The sequence below is a fragment of the Eleutherodactylus coqui genome, chromosome 10, assembly GCF_035609145.1.
Source record: "Eleutherodactylus coqui strain aEleCoq1 chromosome 10, aEleCoq1.hap1, whole genome shotgun sequence".
NCBI lineage: Eukaryota > Metazoa > Chordata > Amphibia > Anura > Eleutherodactylidae > Eleutherodactylus > Eleutherodactylus coqui.
The window spans coordinates 99,715,320-99,734,126 of record NC_089846.1 but is presented as its reverse complement, the minus strand read 5'-3'; the positions used below and the strand labels follow the sequence as shown (position 1 = coordinate 99,734,126).

The window sequence follows — 18,807 nt, the reverse complement described above, 5'->3', positions numbered from 1 at the left end:
GGACCACTCCCCCAGGGGCTGCAAAAAATGAGCCTGCTGTCACACCACTCCCTCTTGTTGTGGAGAAGCGTCCGGTTCAAGCACAATCTTTCCTCTAAGATTTCCCCCATGCTACCAATACTCCATAACCCACAGTTCCCACCAGGACAAGACCTAGCTCATTTCCAGTAGTGGATAAGTAATCAAAAAAACACCCTACGAAATTTTTACACACAATCTAAACTTTATACCATGCAACAATTTGTTGCCACATTTAAACCGCCCCCTCAGGAATACATGAGAGTTTATCAAATATTCCACTTTATCCATACTATAAAACCCACCCCCATGTCACTTTCACCCACACCACTTGAAGCCACATGCGCCAAAAACCTTTCTCAGAAAGGAATTCTCTCACATATATATAATATGCTAAACCAACCCCTGATGGGGAAGAAACTTTTGTTTATGAGGAGATGGGAAGCGAACCTTCAGCTTGAGATGACTTTAGATAGATGGCAGCATTGCTGTACCCCGATCACCAAGAGCAGCCACCAACTCTTCCTTATGGAGACCTCAATCAAAATTTTACACAGGACCTATTTAGTCCCACAAAGATTACACCATTTCTATCCAACCTCTTCCCCACTATGTTTTAGGGGATGTCAGGAAAGAGGAGATATGCTCCATACATGGTGGACATGCCCAGAAGTCGACAGACTGTGGTTGAAAGTCCACAGACTTCTCAATCAAATGTTTGTGGGTCCGATTCCCAAATCCCCTACGGTTTTCTTATTGGGAGATCGCCTTGCGCGATCTAGGTATCAAGCCCATAAATTGATACAATACGTATGTATGGCTACAAGAATCCACATCGCCTCCGCATGGAAGTCACCTACTCTCTCATTCCCAGTGGTACTTGATAGAATATCTTCAATTATGCTATAGGAAAGGGGAATTTAATCCCTTGCTTTGAGGTCCCTGTGAGACCTAGGACACCCTCAGGGAGCAGCTGGTGCCTAACCCTTCACCACCTACCCCATTAAGGGTAATCAATCAGCTTTTTGGGAACGATTGGGACCCTTGTACGGTGGTGCTTTGGAAAAAATTTGACAAGTTTCAACTCAGATCTGCAAGCCTTTGCACATTTAAACTCTGAAGAGATCCTACAAACTCTTTTGCCTAACCAAAATTTTTCTTTTCTACAGAAGACTCGCATAGCTGGGGTGATTGAGGATTTCTTTAAACTCTATAAGTCTACCAGACCTTTAACTCTTTTTGAGACAAACCTAGGGGACAGGAGGCTAAACTTTAGGAAAATTGCTTCTCTATGGAAAAGCTTTGTAGCTCCCCCAGTTAACTTTAAACCTGCCTTCCTCACTTGGTATTACACTCTCCTCAAATGACACTAAAATGGTATTGAGGACCACTTTCGGACACTCTCCCTGTATCCTGTCTCAGGTAACCACTATAAACTACTATTGAGGTGGTACTTGACTCCTCAACGGTTATTTGATCATAAAATGGCTCCTCACAACAAATGTTAGAGATGCAATGCCGGAGTCGGATCCTTCCTTCATATCTGGTGGGAGTGTCCGATGGTGGTATCTTTTTGGAAGGATGTGGAGGTGGTGTTGTGGAAGCTTTACTCTCAAGAGTCAAGATCTGAAAATCACACCTGAGATGGTTTTCCTTTGGAGGCCATCTCCATTTTTTCACCCTTTTGAGACACAAACTGGTAGCCTTTTTGATAGACGTGGCAAAGGCCATCATCCCGCGGCTCTGGCTTCAAAAATCATCCCCTACTCTGGAGCAGTAGATAGACAGGGTGGAGCTTGTTTACAGCCTGGAGGAGCTCACCAGCTGGTCTAGGGGCACACATGAGAATTTTTATACATATCTGGGATCCTTGGAGGAGAGACCTTGGAGTGTCTTGAGGATCGCTAGACTGTTCAGTGAAGTGAGACTGGACTGCATATGGGTATGCTGAAGGCAGAGTATGGTGTGTTGGGCAGAGGTAGGTCCACACGAGAACTATGGACTCTTCAGAGAAGAGTTACCAGGATTATGAGCGGTCTGCAAATCATGTCCTATGAGGAATGGTTAAAAGATTTGGGAATGTTTAGCTTGTAAAAAGAAGGCTGAGAGGAGACTTAATAGCTGTCTACAAATATCTGAAGTGCTGTCACAGTGCAGAGGGATCAGCCCTATTCTCATCTGCACAAGGAAAGACTAGAAGCAATGGAATGCAACTGAAAGGGAGGAGACACAAATTAGATATTAGACAGTGAGGGTGATCAATGAGTGGAACAGGTTACCACGGGAGGTGGGGAGTTCTCCTTCAAGTCTTCAAACAAAGGCTGGATAGATATTTGACTGGGATGATTTAGTAAATTTTTCACTGAGCAGGGGATTGGACCCGATGACCCTGGAGGTCCCTTCCAACTCTACCATTCTGTTATTCTACCCTCCAATGAAAGGAGCAGAAAGTGAGCATGCGCATACCCTGTTTCCATGTGAGTATTGCACAATAATAATGAAAGTAAGTGCGGAGTACCACACCTCGCACAGCACTCAGATGGGGTATCGGTGTGCCATTCTATGTGAGTTGTGCCTGAGAATCTTGGGCACAACTCGCAGTTGGCCATGTGAATACAGCCTGATAGTTACGAAAACCGCTGAGCAAGCAACTCACATTCCTGACATAGGTGCAGCCATGTGGGTGTATCCTAAATATCTGGAATGGGACTATCCCTTTAAACTGCCTAGAATTTAATCTATTGTATTGAACTCATTGAAATTGATAGGGGGAAAAATGAAAACTTGAAATTCCATTTTTTAAGCTGTTTTTCTGTAAAAAAAAAAAAAACAGACAGAATTTCACCAGCAAGCCCTAACATAAGTGTGATTGCACCCTAAAATTGGCATCAGTTCCATCCCCATCATTGAATGTTGTAACTCTGCACAGTAGATAGTATTGGGAACGACAGCGTCTTTAGTCCCACGTTCCAGGCTGGAGAAGAGCGTTCTTATGTCTATGAGAACCGTGTGCCTTGTAGCCAGGAACGGAGTTTCTGCTTGTAGAGTTTTATTAGATCAGCGAAGAACGATATATCAACTCACATGAATGTAATATACAACAAGCACTTAAAGGACCATCCCAGCTGAAACTAATGCAGTGGTTAATAGCTGGAGCCTGCGGGGCGGAGCATGACCCATGACCCGGGGTTCTCTTTTCTGTGTCTTGCTCCGCCTTGCATGAAGCATGAACCGTGCATCAGCTTTACCCTGAGTGATCCTGTAAAGGTGGTTTAATATGATTCATATCCCTGATTGGTCAGATGGTCTGTCTTTTCCTTGACAGCTGAGTAGGTGACTGCATCCACATTGATTTTCGGTCTGGAAGGTAATTTCTTCCTGGAGATCTCGACATACTGAACCTCTGAAGGATCCGACTGCAGGGCCTGTAAAGTCATAATGATACATAATGAGAACTCCCATAGACTGCAGTGGAGAGCGTTGTGCACAGTCTGTAGGCTCTAGGAGCAGCCAAGTGTAGACTAATGTAGAGGGCAGCACATCGTCCTCACTTATCACTTTCTCGTCTGCTCTTGGTTACTTATAGCGCCCAATAAGCTCCAGTCCCCTGCTGACTTCACCAGATTCACATAAGCGTATGTGTATTTGTGCGCAAATGAAGGTAGTGTTTCTATGGAATGAACACTGCTATTTGCGTGCACATCAGCGTATTTTACTGGACCTTTTCGCGCCCGGCAAACGAAAATGCACCAATGGAAATAGCTAAATAGTTTGAGTTCCAGATGTGTTCTTTTTCCAGTGGAATTACGCAGCGTATCACGAATCTCCTAGATTATTGCTGGCGCATTTGCACCCCTCCACCTGATTTCTATGGAAATCTGTGATGCTTGAATGAGCAGGAAAAAAGAGCGAGCTGCGTTTCTTTCTGTGCGACCGAAATGCGCCGTAAAATACTGACGTGAACAAACCCACTGAAATCAATGGGCTCTATTATCTGTGTATGCAAATAAGATGGAAAAATACCTCTACAGCGCCATCTATTGGATGGCAGCATTCCTTCAGATCAATGTGACTATACGTTTTATCAATTATTTGGGAATAATAAACCATGCACAGGCTACCTGTTTCGAGATGATTGCCTCTCCTCAGTGTGCAGCAGGCTTCTGGCTTAGTCTGAGAGGGGCCTGTGATGTGGGTCAGAAGTGTTGTTGCCTCATTAAGGGGAGGACCCAAAAAGTGTGAGTAGACACTTAAGGGGTGAGTGGGCTAGGGGATGGTATAGTCTCTCCCCAAGGAGAGCACCCAGGAGGGGTGCGGGGGCACATTGGGGAGAGACTATACCATCCCCTGACCCACTCACCCCCTAAGTGTCTCCGCACACTTTTTGGGAGTTTTCCTTAAGGAGACACAACACCACTTCTGACCCACATCATAGGCCCCTAACAGATTAAGCAAGAAGCCTGCTGCACACTGATGAGGGGCAATCACCCCAAAACAGTCCATTTGTGCATGTTTTTTTGCTTGGTTTCTTATTCCCGATCATTGATAAGACTTGTAACGTCACTTTGATCTGAAGGAATGCTGCCATCCAATAGATGGCACTGTAGAGGCATTTTTCCATCTTTCTTATTTGCATAAATTTCCCAGAGGAGTATTGCCATAGAAAGTCTCCTTACTCATCTTTTAGGTGTCCCCACACCTGTTCTGGGTGCTCTCTCTGGGGAGAGACTATGCTATCCCCTGACCCACTCTCCCTTTAATTGTCTCCACACACTTTTTGGGTGCTCTCCTTAAGGAGACACGACACTGCTTCTGACTTCCTTCTCTGTGTATTGCACACACAAATATGCCCCATGTAAACCTGGGCTTATTAGTAGACACTGAGGCTGGAGCCCATACTATACCCAGACTGGTAAAAGAGAGGGAGAATTTCCCTACTTGCTCTCTACATCTTAGTCCCTGACAAATAAACAATACTTACTGTACCCCAGGTCAGGTGACAAGGGGTCACATATTATTATAATCATTCATTTTATTCTGTTATCTATCCACCCACCTGGTCATCAGATCTCCAGAAACCTGTGAAACGAGCAAGAAAATTGTATGTCAGTTTATAGTATTAATGAAACTGCTGTATAATGCATTGTGAGGCCTGTGCTCTGTTCATCAGGCAAGGTGCATTAATATTATGGGAAAGACTAACTCTCCCACAATGCAATGCAGCTAAGCTGTTAGGAGGAGTGGCTGTTGACATGCTTGCTGACTGTTTCCAGGAGTAACCATAATAATTGCAAAATTTGGTTCAAAGCTGATGCATGTTATCTCTGCTCCAGATCATAAAACAAAAATACATATTTGGTATTACCACATCTGTAAAAGTCCTATCTATCAAAGTAACGCATTATTTACCCCGCATGGTGAATGTCCTCCGAAAAAAATTAAGAACACCAGAAATGCACTTTCAGTCATCCTGTTTCCAAGGAAAAATGCAATAAAAAGCAATCAAAAAGTCGTATGTATTCCAAAATGATACCAAAGTACACCACGGGACATCCCACAAAAAATGAGCCCTTGCACAACTATGTCGATGGGGAAAAAAAAACGTTATTGCGCGCAGAAGATGGCGGCAGAAAATAATTAACCCCCTTAGTGACCAGCCCATAGTGTTTTTACGTCCTAGCAAAGTGGGCTTTAACCCTGAGGACGTAGAAACATGCTTCCTGCTGGGATTAAAGCCCCGTGGGCTATGGACATGACAGCTCCGTACTGTCTGTGCCCGCAGGTAGCTGACAGCCTGGAGCTGTCATGCCGGGCTGCAGGGAGTCTTTCTACCCCCCCTTCCCTCCCACCCTTGGCAATGCGATCGGCGATAAATCGGATTAAAGTGCAAAAAAGTTTTTAAAAATTCAAGATTCAGCTGCCCTCATGGATTGGATCCATGGGGGCAGCTGAAATTACTCACTCCCCTCCTCTACGCTGTGCACCGCTTATCTGGTCCTCCGGGACCAGACGCTGAACTTCTGCGCATGCGCGCCAGGCGGTATTACGTCAGCCACATGTGCAGAAGGCACGGAGCCACAGAAAATTTGAAATCTCTTTGCTCCCGGCTCCTGAAGGTAGCCGGGAGGCAGGAGATGTCACCGGGGACCGTGGTGAGCGGTCCACGTCCCAGGATCGCTGTTATCCATTGAAAGGTGTAAAAAAAAGTTAGTTTCACCTCCCCTCATGGATCTGAGCGCCACTTTTTACACCCCATCCCTGTGGTGGAGGTCACAAAATACCCCCCAAAAAGCATGAGAGGAGGGGGGATTCCCTATTTTATTGCCTCCTGTGCCCATCCTAACCAGCCTCCGTAATCACCAATCTTTGGAAATACCACACAGTTACATCATTACCTTTATCGAAGATTTAGGGAATGCCAAAAAAGGGTGATGGGGGAATTATTTTTAGGGAGTTTTTTTTTTCTGCAGTGAGCAGTGGGGTCTGGAATTTTTTCAGTTGTGTCCTGAAATCCAATGGGTGTTTCCTCCATTATAGGCCTAGCCATGTGTCCTGTAAGTAGATTGCGGCCAAATGGGTATATTTCTGAACATGGAACAAACAGGGAAATCCATTTTGGGGTGCAAGTCTTCATTCCTATGTACACTGTACAAAAAAAACTGTTTTTAAAATGACACAATTGCCAAAAAAAAAGAAAATCGTAATGTTTTCTTTCTGCTTTGCTTAGATTCATTCAAAAACTGTGGGGTCAAAATACACAGTACACCCCTAGATGAATTTTTAAGGGGTCTAGTTTTCAAAATGGGGTCATTTGTGGGGGTTCCTTATCGTTTTGTCCGCTCAAGGGCTCTACAATGGGCAATGGGGCCTAAAACACCTTCAAGCTAAATGTCTGTTCTGAAAGCCCCCGGCTGCTCCTTTCATTTGCAGGAGGTTGCTGAGAATATTGTTTTGTAGGTGGTAGAGAGGAAATCTACTTGTATTGGTTGGTGCCAGACAGACAAGGCTGCTTATTTTCTGTTTTACTTTATTTTGCAGCTAAGTTAATAAAACTGTCCAAGAGTCAGTTTTTAACCCCTTAAGGACACAACCTTTTTTTTGTCATTTTCATTTTTTCCTCCCCGCTTTCATAACTTTTTTATTTATCCATCAATAAAGCTGCCTGTGGGCTTCTTTTTGCGGAACAAGTTGTATCTTTTTAATGGTACTATGTAATGTACCATATCATGTACTGAAAAACTTTAAAAAGTATTCTAAGTAGAGTGGAATGGAAAAAAAACATAATTCCAGCATCTCTTGGGGGGCTTGTTTTTACGACGTAGCAAAAATGGCATGATAACTTTATTGTTTGGGTCAGTATGATTACTACAATACCAAATTTATTTAGTTTTTTGCTGCACTACTTTTAAAAAATAAATTTTATTTTCTGCCGCCATAAATGTTATATTTTTCTGTTGAAATAGTTGGATGAGGGATCTTTTTTGTGGGACGTCCTGTAGTTTCTATTGGTAACATTTTGGAATACATATATCTTTGATCACTTATTCTTACATTTTTTCTTGGACACGGGGTGACCAAAAAAGTGCAATTCTTACATTGAGTATTTTTTTTCTGACAATATTCACCAGATATTCACTAGATTGGACTTTTATGGACACAGCGATACCAAATATGTTTTTGGTTGTTTTTATGATAAATATGGGAAAAGGGTGTTTTGGTTTTTTTTCTCTCTAATTTTTCTTGCTTTTAATTTTTATTTAATAATTACCAAAACTTTTTTAAAGCTGATTTTAATTTTTTTTACTTTTTAGTTCCCATAGGGGACTTAAACTTGTGTTCATACTATTTCATAATATCGCAATCTGCAATGGCAGCCCTGGGGACTTTCAGAAGGCTCCCATGCATTATTGTCCCAAGCTGTTTCCTTATGGGCACATTCATACTAACCTAGGGGGCGGTACCTCATGACCACAGCAATCAGGATTAATATAATGCACGCTTCAGCCCCCACAACACCATACAGAATATACAATTTCGGCAAACTTCCCTGATCTTTTTGACCTAAGAAACATAAAGTAGAAATGACAGATAAATGCTGAGAATTCTTATAGGGACTTTCCTCTGTAATAAGGCATATATCAAAGTTTTATTTAGTAGACTGACTTGAAAGTAAGTACACCCCGGGTAATGATTATTTCTTGTCTTTTAACATATGAGGACATATCAACATTTTATCTTCATTCAAACAGTATGCAAACATAAGGCCTGTGCCGCAAATATGCAGAAAATAGAACTAATTATTTTCTATTAGTTTATTCACATGCATCTATTTGGCGTGCACAATTCAGTCGCACAAAAAAATACAGTACACGCACGCTCTATTTTCCTGCACATTTACTCAAGAAAAGAACACATATAGAACTCATTAAACTAATTGGCCATTTCAATGACTAAAAGCAATACTGCAAGCTTTTTTGCGTGCACAAAAAGTACAGTAAAAACCGCACTTGCGAGCGCAAATAAGCGACTCCCATTCAGCAATGCAAATACGCTTGTGTGACACAGGCCTAAGGGCGATGTTATTGAACAAGCAAAATAAAGCTGACCACAGGGGGACCAGAAATAGAGACCCTTTAATTCCCCCCCCCCCCCCCCACCGACACGATTGATGACCCCTATAAGAGTGGACAAGATCAAAGGACATACATATATAACTGTCCCACGGCAAATCTAGCAGGATGAAATAGACCCTCTCCAACATAAGGAAAATGTGTGAATCTCATGTGTAAAAGACTTCTTTCCAGTAAGAGGAGTAAAGTTGAGAGCCTTACATGCGTCCTTGAAGGAAAATAACACTCAGGTTCTGTAAATGTATACAAAATGATTTCTTGAAGTTTGGTGCAACTTGTTGGTACCACTTGGGATCAGGGGTGATTTATTTCTAACCTTCCTCTTATCAGGTTAAACTGGGATTCCAAGGTTCAGGAGGGGTGTCATGTCTCCTTAAAGGGGTTGTCTCACGAAAGCAAGTGGGGTTATACACTTCTGTATGGCCATATTAATGCACTTTGTAATGTACATCGTGCATTAAATATGAGCCATACAGAAGTTATTCACTTACCTTCCCTGCGCTGGCGTCCCCGTCTCCATGGCTCCGTCTGACTTCAGCGTCTAATCGCCTGATTAGACGCGCTTGCGCAGAAGGGTCTTCTCCCTTCGGGTCTGTCCGGCAGCAGCAGGTTCTGGCTCCGCCCCCTTCTACGCGTCATTGCGTAGCTCCGCCCCATCTCGTGTGCCGATTCCAGCCTCCTGATTGGCTGAAATCGGCACACGTGACGGGGCGGAGCTACGCGATGACGTGTAGAAGGGGGCGGAGCCAGAATGCCGCTCGTGCCGGACTGACCAGAAGGGAGAAGACCCTTCTGCGCAAGCGTGTCTAATCGGGCAATTAGACGCTGAAGTTAGACGGAGCCATGGAGACGGGGACGCCAGCGCAGGGAAGGTAAGTGAATAACTTCTGTATGGCTCATATTTAATGCACGATGTATATTACAAAGTGCATTAATATGGCCATACAGAAGTGTATAACCCCACTTGCTTTCGCGAGACAACCCCCTTTAAGGAGAGCACCCAAAAAGTGTGTGTAGACACCTAAAGGGTGAGGGGGTCAGGAGATGGTATAGTCTCTTCCCAAGGAGAGCACCCAGAAGGGGTGTGGGGACACCTAAAAGATGAGTAAGGAGACTTATAAGGCTATGCTAGGCCCCCCTAGGCATCTCCACACTTTGCTTGGTTGCTCTCCTTAAGAAGAGACGACACCCCTCCTGACCAATGTCACAGGCCTCTCATGAGCTAAGCCAGAACCCTACTGCACACTTATGAGGGGCAAACACCCCAAAATGGCTGTATGGTTTACTGGCTTGCTTTCCTATTCCCAATCATCGGTGAGACTTGTTAGAAAGTCACATTGATTTGTAAGGGCTCCCACACACTTGGGTTTTTTTAACGCTGCATATTTTTAACTTGAATGTCAATGGGGCTATCTAATGTTAAAAACGCATCGCAAGTTTGTACTTTGTGATTTTGTACGATTTTTGTATGTTAAAAAACACGCAAGTGTTTGGGAGCCCAAAGGAATGCTGCTATCCAATAGGTGGCGCTGCAGAGGTATTTTTCCATCTTATTTGCTAGGATTCTAAGGCACAGCATACTTACAATGCAATGGGCGTTACTATAAGATAGTACTTATGGTATTAGTATGAAATACCTGCAGGGCATGATCTTGGAGCAACTTCCAGTCTTGTTCCGTCACCAGTTCTCCACTTGCCTCCAGCTGACTTTATATGACAGTAGAACCTTCCTGAGTCGTTCTCTGTCAGGTTGATGATAGTGAGTGTAGCCTTGATCTCATAGGTCGGTACTTGTGGGCTCTGTGTTACCTGGACAGGGTCTGGGGTGAGGAGTTTTACCCTACGTTGGAAATATGGGAGATCTGTGAGTGATACAGTAAGATTACACTCCATGGTCCACTTCATGGAGTACGCGGGATACGGAGTAGTAGATGAACAGGAGAAGTTCACCGACCCTCCAGATTCTGCTTTGACCATTTCTTGTTGAGTCACCACCAACTGGTTTTGGTCATTTCCTGTAAAAGGAAAAAAAAAGGATAAGATAATGAAACATTATCGGCTACAAAGTCAAGTTTATGTGCCTGTCATACATGGGCTAAAATACAATCTACCATAAATGATAGATTATAAGACACCGCAGTATATAAGCCCATTACTGCAGGCAGAGTATATACTGTTCATAGCACACAGGGGCATAATTATAGGGTGCACAGAGGTAGAAGTCACACACAGGTCTTGATGTTTGAAGTAGATCGAGGCCCCTTTACAGGCTTTGTATTGCGGCTCAGGAGGCTTAAGTTATCCCTCGGACAGAACTCCATGAAGGCTAATCATTATTAGTTTTTATGATATATTCTAGTAATTATTGGGACCAGAACATCCACATTCAGATCAATGGAACCGATCGCTGTGTTACAACAGAAATGTTTTTTTTTCTGGAAAAAATGTATTTCTTACAGAATTTCGAGTGCGGATTCAAAATTTGTGCTCAGATTCTGCTTGTCAGAAATAGAGTTACAGACAATAACCTTAACAGTAGAATAAAGAAGGGTAGATAGAATTGCAATCAACCCTCTAGGTCTGGATTCACACAGTAGAGAAAATCGCACGAGTTGTGTGTTGTGAGACGCATGAATATTAATCCCATTCTTTTGAATGGGGTCATACACAAGCAATTTTTTACAGTATCGCATGTCATGGGGAAAAAAAATCGCTGCACGCCCTCTCTTTAAGTGTTTCCTTAGAACGCCTCACATCACCCATTGTTTCTAATGGGGCCGGAACAGCATCACACGCAAGTGTGATGCGAGGTTTCTCCATTAAGAATAATGGTTAACACTCCGCGGCGGAGGATTGCTACTTCCCCGGAATGATGGGAGGTGGTTTTGATACAAAAACACCTTGCATCCACAGGGAAATGGTATGTTGCCAAGCGCAATTTTGAGCCATGCTTCATACCTCAATATAGCACTCGTCCGTGTGAAATTAGCCTTTTTTTTTTTTTGCTGCCATTTTCTGACAAACATAACTTTTTTCATTTTTTCATCAACATGGTTGTTGCAAGATGTCCTGTAGTTTCTATTGGTACCATTTTGGAGTACATAAGGTTTTTAGGCTGGATTCACATGAACGTATCTCAGCTTAGTTTTCACGCCGAGCCGATATATGTCGTCCTCATCTGCAGGGGGGAAGGCTGGAAGACCCAGGAGCAGGAACTGAGCTCTCACCAACCCTCTCTGCCTCCTCTCCGCCTCTCTGCACTATTTGCAATGAAAGGAGGCGAGACGGGGTGGGGCTGAGGTCCGAAAATTAGTCCCACTTCTCCCCATTGCAAATAGTGCAGAGGGGCGGAGAGGAGGCAGAGAGGGCACGGAAGCTCAGTTCCTGCTCCTGGCTCTTCCAGCCTCCCCCCTGCAAATGAGGACGACGTATATCGGCTCGGCGTGAAAACCCAGCCGATATACGTTCATGTGAATCCAGCCTTAGATCTATTATTTTTTTCTTGAACACAGCATGACCAAAAAGCATAATTTTGGCATTTTTTTTTCTGACTTTGCTCACCGTGTGGGATAAATAATATAAATAATGCTGTACTCGATAAATCAGACTTTTATGGAAGTAGTGATGCCAAACATGTTTTTGTTTTTTTCATTTAGATTCTTTTATTATAAATATGGCAAAGGTTTTTTTTTTTTACTTACATTACTTTTTTTTTTTAAATAACTACTAAAACTTTGTACATTTTTTTTTACATTAAACTTGCGATGGTTTGATCGCTTCTGCAGTATGATGTAGTACCATAGTATTTATTACATTAGACTGCAATCTGACAGCCATGGCTTGATAGGCAATCTGCAATGGCAGCCCTGGGATCTTTCAGAAGGCCTACAGCTGGCATGGCAAATGAACAGCACCATTTAATCTCATTGTGGGGGAGGGTCCCCCAATATCGATCAAGGCATTTAAATGCTGCTGTCAGAATTGGTGGTGGCATTTAAAGGGTTAACAGCTATGATCAATGGCTCAGCTGATTGGAGCTGTTGCAGCCGAGTGTCAGCTGTAAGAGAAAGCCGCCACCTGCATTCTATGGAGCAGGATCAACACCCAATCCCCTCCAAACAACCCCCTTAACCCCTTAGTGACCAGCCCATAGTGTTTTTACGTCCTGCCCAAGTGGGCTTTATTCCCTGAGGACGTAAAAACATGTGTCCTGCAGGGAAGAAAGCCACGTGGGCTCTGGACATGACAGCTCCATGCTGTCAGTGCCCGCAGGTAGCCAACAGCATAGAGCTGTCATCCTGGGCTGCGGGCAGTCCCCCCCGACAATGCGATCGGTGCTATCCAATGAATAGTGCTAATCACAATAAACTGAAAAAAAGTTTTAAAAAAGTTAAAGATTCAGCTGCCCTGATGAATTACTCACCCGCCTTCTCCGGGGTGTTCTGCGGTGAAGGGGTCCTCCCGGACGTCACGCGCAGAAGCCCGGGAGCCCCCAGCAAATTCAAAGTCTTCTGGCTCCCGGCTCCTCCAATGGATAGCGGCAATCACAAAAAAGTTTTAAAAAGTACAAGTTTCACCTCCCCTCATGGATTGGATCCATGAGGGGAGGTGAAAATACTCACCTCGGGTCCTCCGAAGTCCCCATCTGCACATGTGCGCCCGATGTCAATCATCGGGCGCATGCACAGAGGGGCTCGAGCCCTGGGAAATTCAAAATCCCTCTGCTCCTGGCTGCCATGTGTAGCCAGGAGCAGAGGGATGTCACTGGAGAGATGATCACTGTTATCTTATGGATAACAGTGATCATTTAAAGTTTTAAAAAAAGTGTAAAAAAGTTTTTAAAAAGTTTAAAAAGCTTACGTTTCATCTCCCCTCATGGATCATATCCATGAGGGAGGATGAAAGTATGTACATAACGCCCCCTGATTTATCCGCGGACCTTACCCCAGCTTCTGCGCACATGCCCATCACCAAAATGGCGGACGCATGCGCAAAAGCTGTGGATTGCCAGGATAATTTAAATTCTCCCTGTTCCTGGCTACAAAACTTAGCCAAGAGCATGGAGATTTCACGGGGGCAGCGGTGAGCGGTTCCTGGTCACGTGTTCGCCGTTATCCAATGGATAATGGCGGTCATGTAAAGGTTTTTTTTTAAAAATTGAAGTTTCATCTCCCCTCACTGATGCGATCGGTGAGAGATGAAACTTTTTACCGGAGGCCTCCGTATTTGAACCCCGACGCGATTCTCCTTCGTGAACCTTGCCGGATCCTGCACATGCGACCGCCGGCAAAATGCCGGACACATGCGCCGGAGTCGGGGAGCCCAGGAAATTTAAAATCTCCTTGCTCTCAGCGACCAACGGTCGTCGAGAGCCTGGAGCAGTGACGGGTGGCCTCGTTGAGCGGTCCCTGGTCACGTAATAAAAAAGTAGCGCTCTAACATAGGTCGGTCTCATATGACCGGATAGGAATTAGATTCCGCATGCGTCTGATCCGCGGTAATACGCAGATCAATCGCATTGGGTTACACAATTCCACTCACATTAGTGGGTTGGAATTGTGTAATCCACTCACAGAAAAGAGAACGCAGCAGGTTCTATTTTATCGTGGATATCCGCAGCATAGAGCCCATTGTGCTCCATGGTCATGGATATACCCGCTGCCCATATGCAACTACGTTGTATACGGGCTGCGGGTACCCGTGTCATCGCTAAGCGACGGTGCGGGAAATACAAGCAAAAAAAAGTACTGCGCATGACCGCCTGTGTGAGCAGGGTCACAGCCATGCTCACAGCTGGGATCCGCTGTGGGCCTCCGCAAGCGGATATCACCTACGGCTGCGTGAGCCCGGCGTTATTCAGACCGCTACCTGTAATACGTATTTTACAAGAAGCCCCAGGAACGCTTGCCTTCCTGCAGTTCCAGGAGCACCTTGTTGAGCGCCTTCTGTGCGAGACCGCCGCACCTCCGCAGGCTTACGAAGACTCACGAAACGCCACTTTTTACACCCCATACCCACCACTAAGGTCAAGAAATGACCCCCAAAAAGCATGAGAGGAGGGGGGATACCCGGTTTTATTGCCTCATGCGCCCATTCCAACCAGCCTCTGTAATTACCCCTGTCTTCAGAAATACTACACAGTTCACATTATTACTTTTATCTAAGATTTGGGGAAAGCCGAAAAAGGCACAGAGTGTGGGGGGGGGGGGGGGGGATTTTTAGGGAGTCAATTTTTATTCCGTACAAGTGAGCAATAGGGCCTGGAATTTATTCAGTTGTGCCCTGCAATCCAATGGGTGTTCCCTCCATTATAGGCCTTGCCATGTTTCCTGTAAGTAGATTAGGGCCACAATGGGTATGTTTCTGAACACGGGACAAACGGGGGTATCCATTTTGGGGTGAACGTCTTCATTCCTATGTACACTGTACAAAAAAAACAGTTTTTAAATTGAAAAAATTGCCAAAAAATTTGAAAATCATAATTTTTTCTTTCTGCTTTGCTTAGATTCATTCAAATAATGTGGGGTCAAAATGTGCAGTACATCCCTAGATGAATATATTAAGGGGTCTAGTTTTCAAAATGGGGTCATTTGAGGGGGTTCCTTATCGTTTTGGCCGCTCAATGGCTCTATAAGTGGGGAATGGGGCCTGAAATTTATTCAGTTGTACCCTGAAATCCAACGGGTGCTCCTTTCATTATAGGCCTAGCCATGTGTCCTGTAAGTAGATTAGAGCCACAATGGGTATGTTTCTGAACACGGGACAAACAGAGGTATCCATTTTGGGGTGCAGGTCTTCATTTATATGTGTGCTGTACAAAAAAACTTTTTAAATTGACGCAATTGCCCAAAAAATGAAAATTGTAATTTTTTCATACTGCTTTGCTTAGATCTATTCAAAAATTGTAGGGTTAAAATACACAGTACATCCCAAGATGAACACCTTAAGGGGTGTAGTTTTTAAAATGAGGTCATTTGTGGGGATTCTCTATAGTTTTGGCCGCTCAAGAGCTTTACAAGTGGGCAATGGGGCATAAAAGGCCTTCAAGCAAAATTTATGTTCTAAAAGCCACCGACTACTCCTTTCATTTTGGCCCCAGTTGTGCATGCGGACATAATATTAGGGCCAAAATGGGTATGTTTCTGAAAACAGCACAAACAGGGATATCCAATTTGGGGTGCAAGTCTTCCTTCATATGTGTGCTGTACAAAAAAAGCTGTTTTTAAAATGACAGAATTGCCAAAAAAACGAAAATCACATTTTTTTCCTTTTGCTTTGCTTGAATTCATTCAAAAACTGTGGTATCAAAATATGTAGCACACCCCTAGATAAATTCGTTAAGGAGTCTAGTTTTCAAAATGTGGTCATTTGTGGGGGTTCTCTATGGTTTTGGCCACTCAAGAACTCTACATGTGTGCTAAGGGCCCTAAAAGGACTTCAAGCAAAATCTATGTTCTGAAAGCCACTGATTACTCCTTTCATTTTGGGCCCCATTGTGCATCCAGACATAAAATTAGGGCCACAATGGGTATATTTCTGAAAACAGGACAAACAGGGGTATCCATTTTGGGATGCAAGTCTTCATTCATATGTGTGCTGTACAAAAAAGCTGTTTTTAAAATGACAGAATTGCCAAAAAAAACAAAATCACGATTTTTTCCTTTTGCTTTGCTTGAATTCATTCAAAAACTGTGGGGTCAAAATATGCGATACACCCCTAGATAAATTCGTTAAGGGGACAAACAGGGTTATCCATTTTGGGGTGTCGATCCTCATTTTCATGTAAACTATAGAAAAAAAAATGTCTTTAAAATGACATATTTGCAAAAATATGAAATTGTATTTTTTCTCCTCTAAATTGAATTAATTCCTGAAAAAAAACCTGTGGGGTCAAAACACTCATGACACCCCTCAGTGAATACATTAAGGGGTGTAGTTTTTAAAATAGGGTCATTTGTGGGGGCATCTATCATTCTGACACCTATGAGCTTTTGCAATCTTGGCTTGGTGCAGGAAAATAAAGTGTTCCTCAAAATGCTGAAAAGTAATGTTAAATTTGTATGTCTCCTAAATGGTTAAAAAAAACATAAAAGTTTTTCAAATGTGCAGCCAGAATAAAGTAAGCAGATGGAAATATATATCTTAGCAAAAGTTTGTACAGTATGTTTGCAGATATTTGATATATTACAATTTAAAATGTGAAAAAACGATAATTGTTTCAAAATGTTCCTAATATTGGCACTTTTAATATATATACACAAATTCTATCGGACTATTTTCACCACCTAAATGAAGTACAACATGTGGCGAAAAAACAATGTCAGAATCACTTGGATATGCAAAACCTTTACGGAGCTATTCCATGTTAAAGTGACACATGTCAGATTTCCAAAATTTGGCCTGGTCATTAAGACGCAAACAGGCTTGGTCACTAAGGGGTTAACCTCCTGGACATAGCTGTACATTCTGGAGCGTTAAAGGGTTAAATAAATATGTTTTATAAATGTAAACAGTAAATGCTGAATAGGGTAACATACAGTTATAAGCAGGACATAAGATTATCAAGAGGCAGATGTATAACAACAAAGAACCTCCATAGTGATATAAAGATATGGGAAGCTATATGTAGTGTTAGCAGAAGTCCCTTATTTCCACCAGTGTTCACCCCTGGAACATTCCAGCAGTAATCAGCCGGCGTCATCAGTATCCACTTTCCTTCATACCGGTTCCCAATTGCACGTATGTCCTGGTGAAATCTTTCACTGTGCTCCTCTGATAAGTCACTGCATCTCTCCGAGAAGTCCTGGTAGACAGTTGTGATAACTGAGGCCCCATATGCTTTTAATGGTCAATATGCTATAACAAAATGGTACTATATGGAATATCCTACTTTCTTATGATGTTTTTAGCTTTATTATCTTGCCTGACAGATAAGTTATCTGCAAGTTATCCGGCAGAAAGTAACCGCCTGTTGATGGCCACAAGTGTGAACGTGTTTTGGAGTCCATCCAGTTGGAAAGGTTTAATTCAAGAGAATGAGATCCAACAGATAACTGTGACTGTGGATACGTGTGCTTTGGGAAACCCAAACTGCACGAGAGTAAGAAAAAAAGCATGAGATGTAAGCCTACTAATAATCTACTACTGTTAAAGTTACTACGTACAACTTGTTTTCTTGTTATATGGAAGAAGAGAAGTTTAAGTAAAAAAACAAACGCATGTTCTTGTTGAAAAAGTACTTTCTGTGTGTGGACTATTCTTTATTCAAGCTGGGTAATCCGCCGCGGAATTAGGAATGTTGGCGTCATGGTAACAAAACAGGAATTAAAGGTAAACCAGGTTACTAAACGTGATCTCCCCTGGTTAGTATCGAGGTCAGTTTCTTAGCCAGCCATTGGGAGGAGACAGTAGAGCCTCCGTGACAGGTTGCTATTTCATTCCCCCGCTGTCTTCTCGGCTGAGGGCCTGCTCCTCGGATGCTGCACATGTGGCTCAGTGCTACATTAGAAAAGGTCATATTTCAAGCTCAGAAAAGCAAGACTAAGAATTAAAGGCCCATATACATGGCAAGATAAATTGGAACGAGCATGCAACCCAGCCGTGAAGTAACAATTGTATATTGTTCACTTGGCATGCATTTATACTGAACAATAATTGGGTAGTTTTGATCGTGCACTCGAATGTAACCGGCTTCTAGTCAACCCCTCTGCCACCGCTTTCTATTTGGCAGCGTTAGGGATTTTACGGATAATGTGGATTCACCGTGTCACCCAACCAATAGATGGTTCAGATCGGCAGGGCTGACAGCCTACTCTGGAAACCCGGATGCTCACAGCTGAAGACATGACTTGGAAAGTAAAGGTGACTAGGGAATCTAGCCCTAAGCTGGTAGCAGGAGGTGGAGAGTCCCTGTCTATCAACAGTACAGAATTCGCCCTGACAAGGGCAGCCCTGCGTGGGAACATGGGCGCTGATTAACTCTGTCAGGACTAGTCACCAAAAAGGCAGTAATTGGATAACACTAAGCCGTCTGCAGATTCTAGGAGTGAGCAAGCAAGTTCAGATCTCAACTGGAAGTACCAAGCTGACAGCAGACTAAGCACCAACTGGACACAGAGGAGCAGCAGGAGTGACTGCGACATATGCATTCATGAGAGGA

At 43.4% G+C, this 18,807-nt stretch overlaps 1 protein-coding gene across 1 annotated transcript; it reads right to left on the bottom strand.

Annotated features, from left to right (window-relative positions):
* Positions 1-3,128: 3,128 nt before the first annotated feature.
* Positions 3,129-13,301, bottom strand: LOC136579904 (uncharacterized). The gene is made up of 5 exons (XM_066579988.1): positions 13,271-13,301; positions 10,286-10,663; positions 7,966-8,079; positions 5,075-5,097; positions 3,129-3,443 (listed from the first exon to the last, which is right to left on the bottom strand). Exons 1-5 carry the CDS (start codon positions 13,299-13,301, stop codon positions 3,291-3,293), a joined length of 699 nt encoding a protein of 232 aa, XP_066436085.1. The 3' UTR covers positions 3,129-3,290.
* Between the last annotated feature and the right edge of the window lie 5,506 nt (positions 13,302-18,807).

Bases quoted from the DNA above. Each gene is read 5' to 3' on its own strand.
- LOC136579904 (XM_066579988.1), bottom strand. From the start codon at position 13,301: ATGTGCAGATGGGGACTTCGGAGGACCCGAG. The intron at 8,080-10,285 runs GTATTTCATACT...TATGTTTCTTAG, and splicing joins TCCAAGATCATGCCCTGCAG to GTCAAAAAGATCAGGGAAGT. The intron at 3,444-5,074 runs GTGGGTGGATAG...ATGACTTTACAG, and splicing joins TCTGGAGATCTGATGACCAG to GCCCTGCAGTCGGATCCTTC.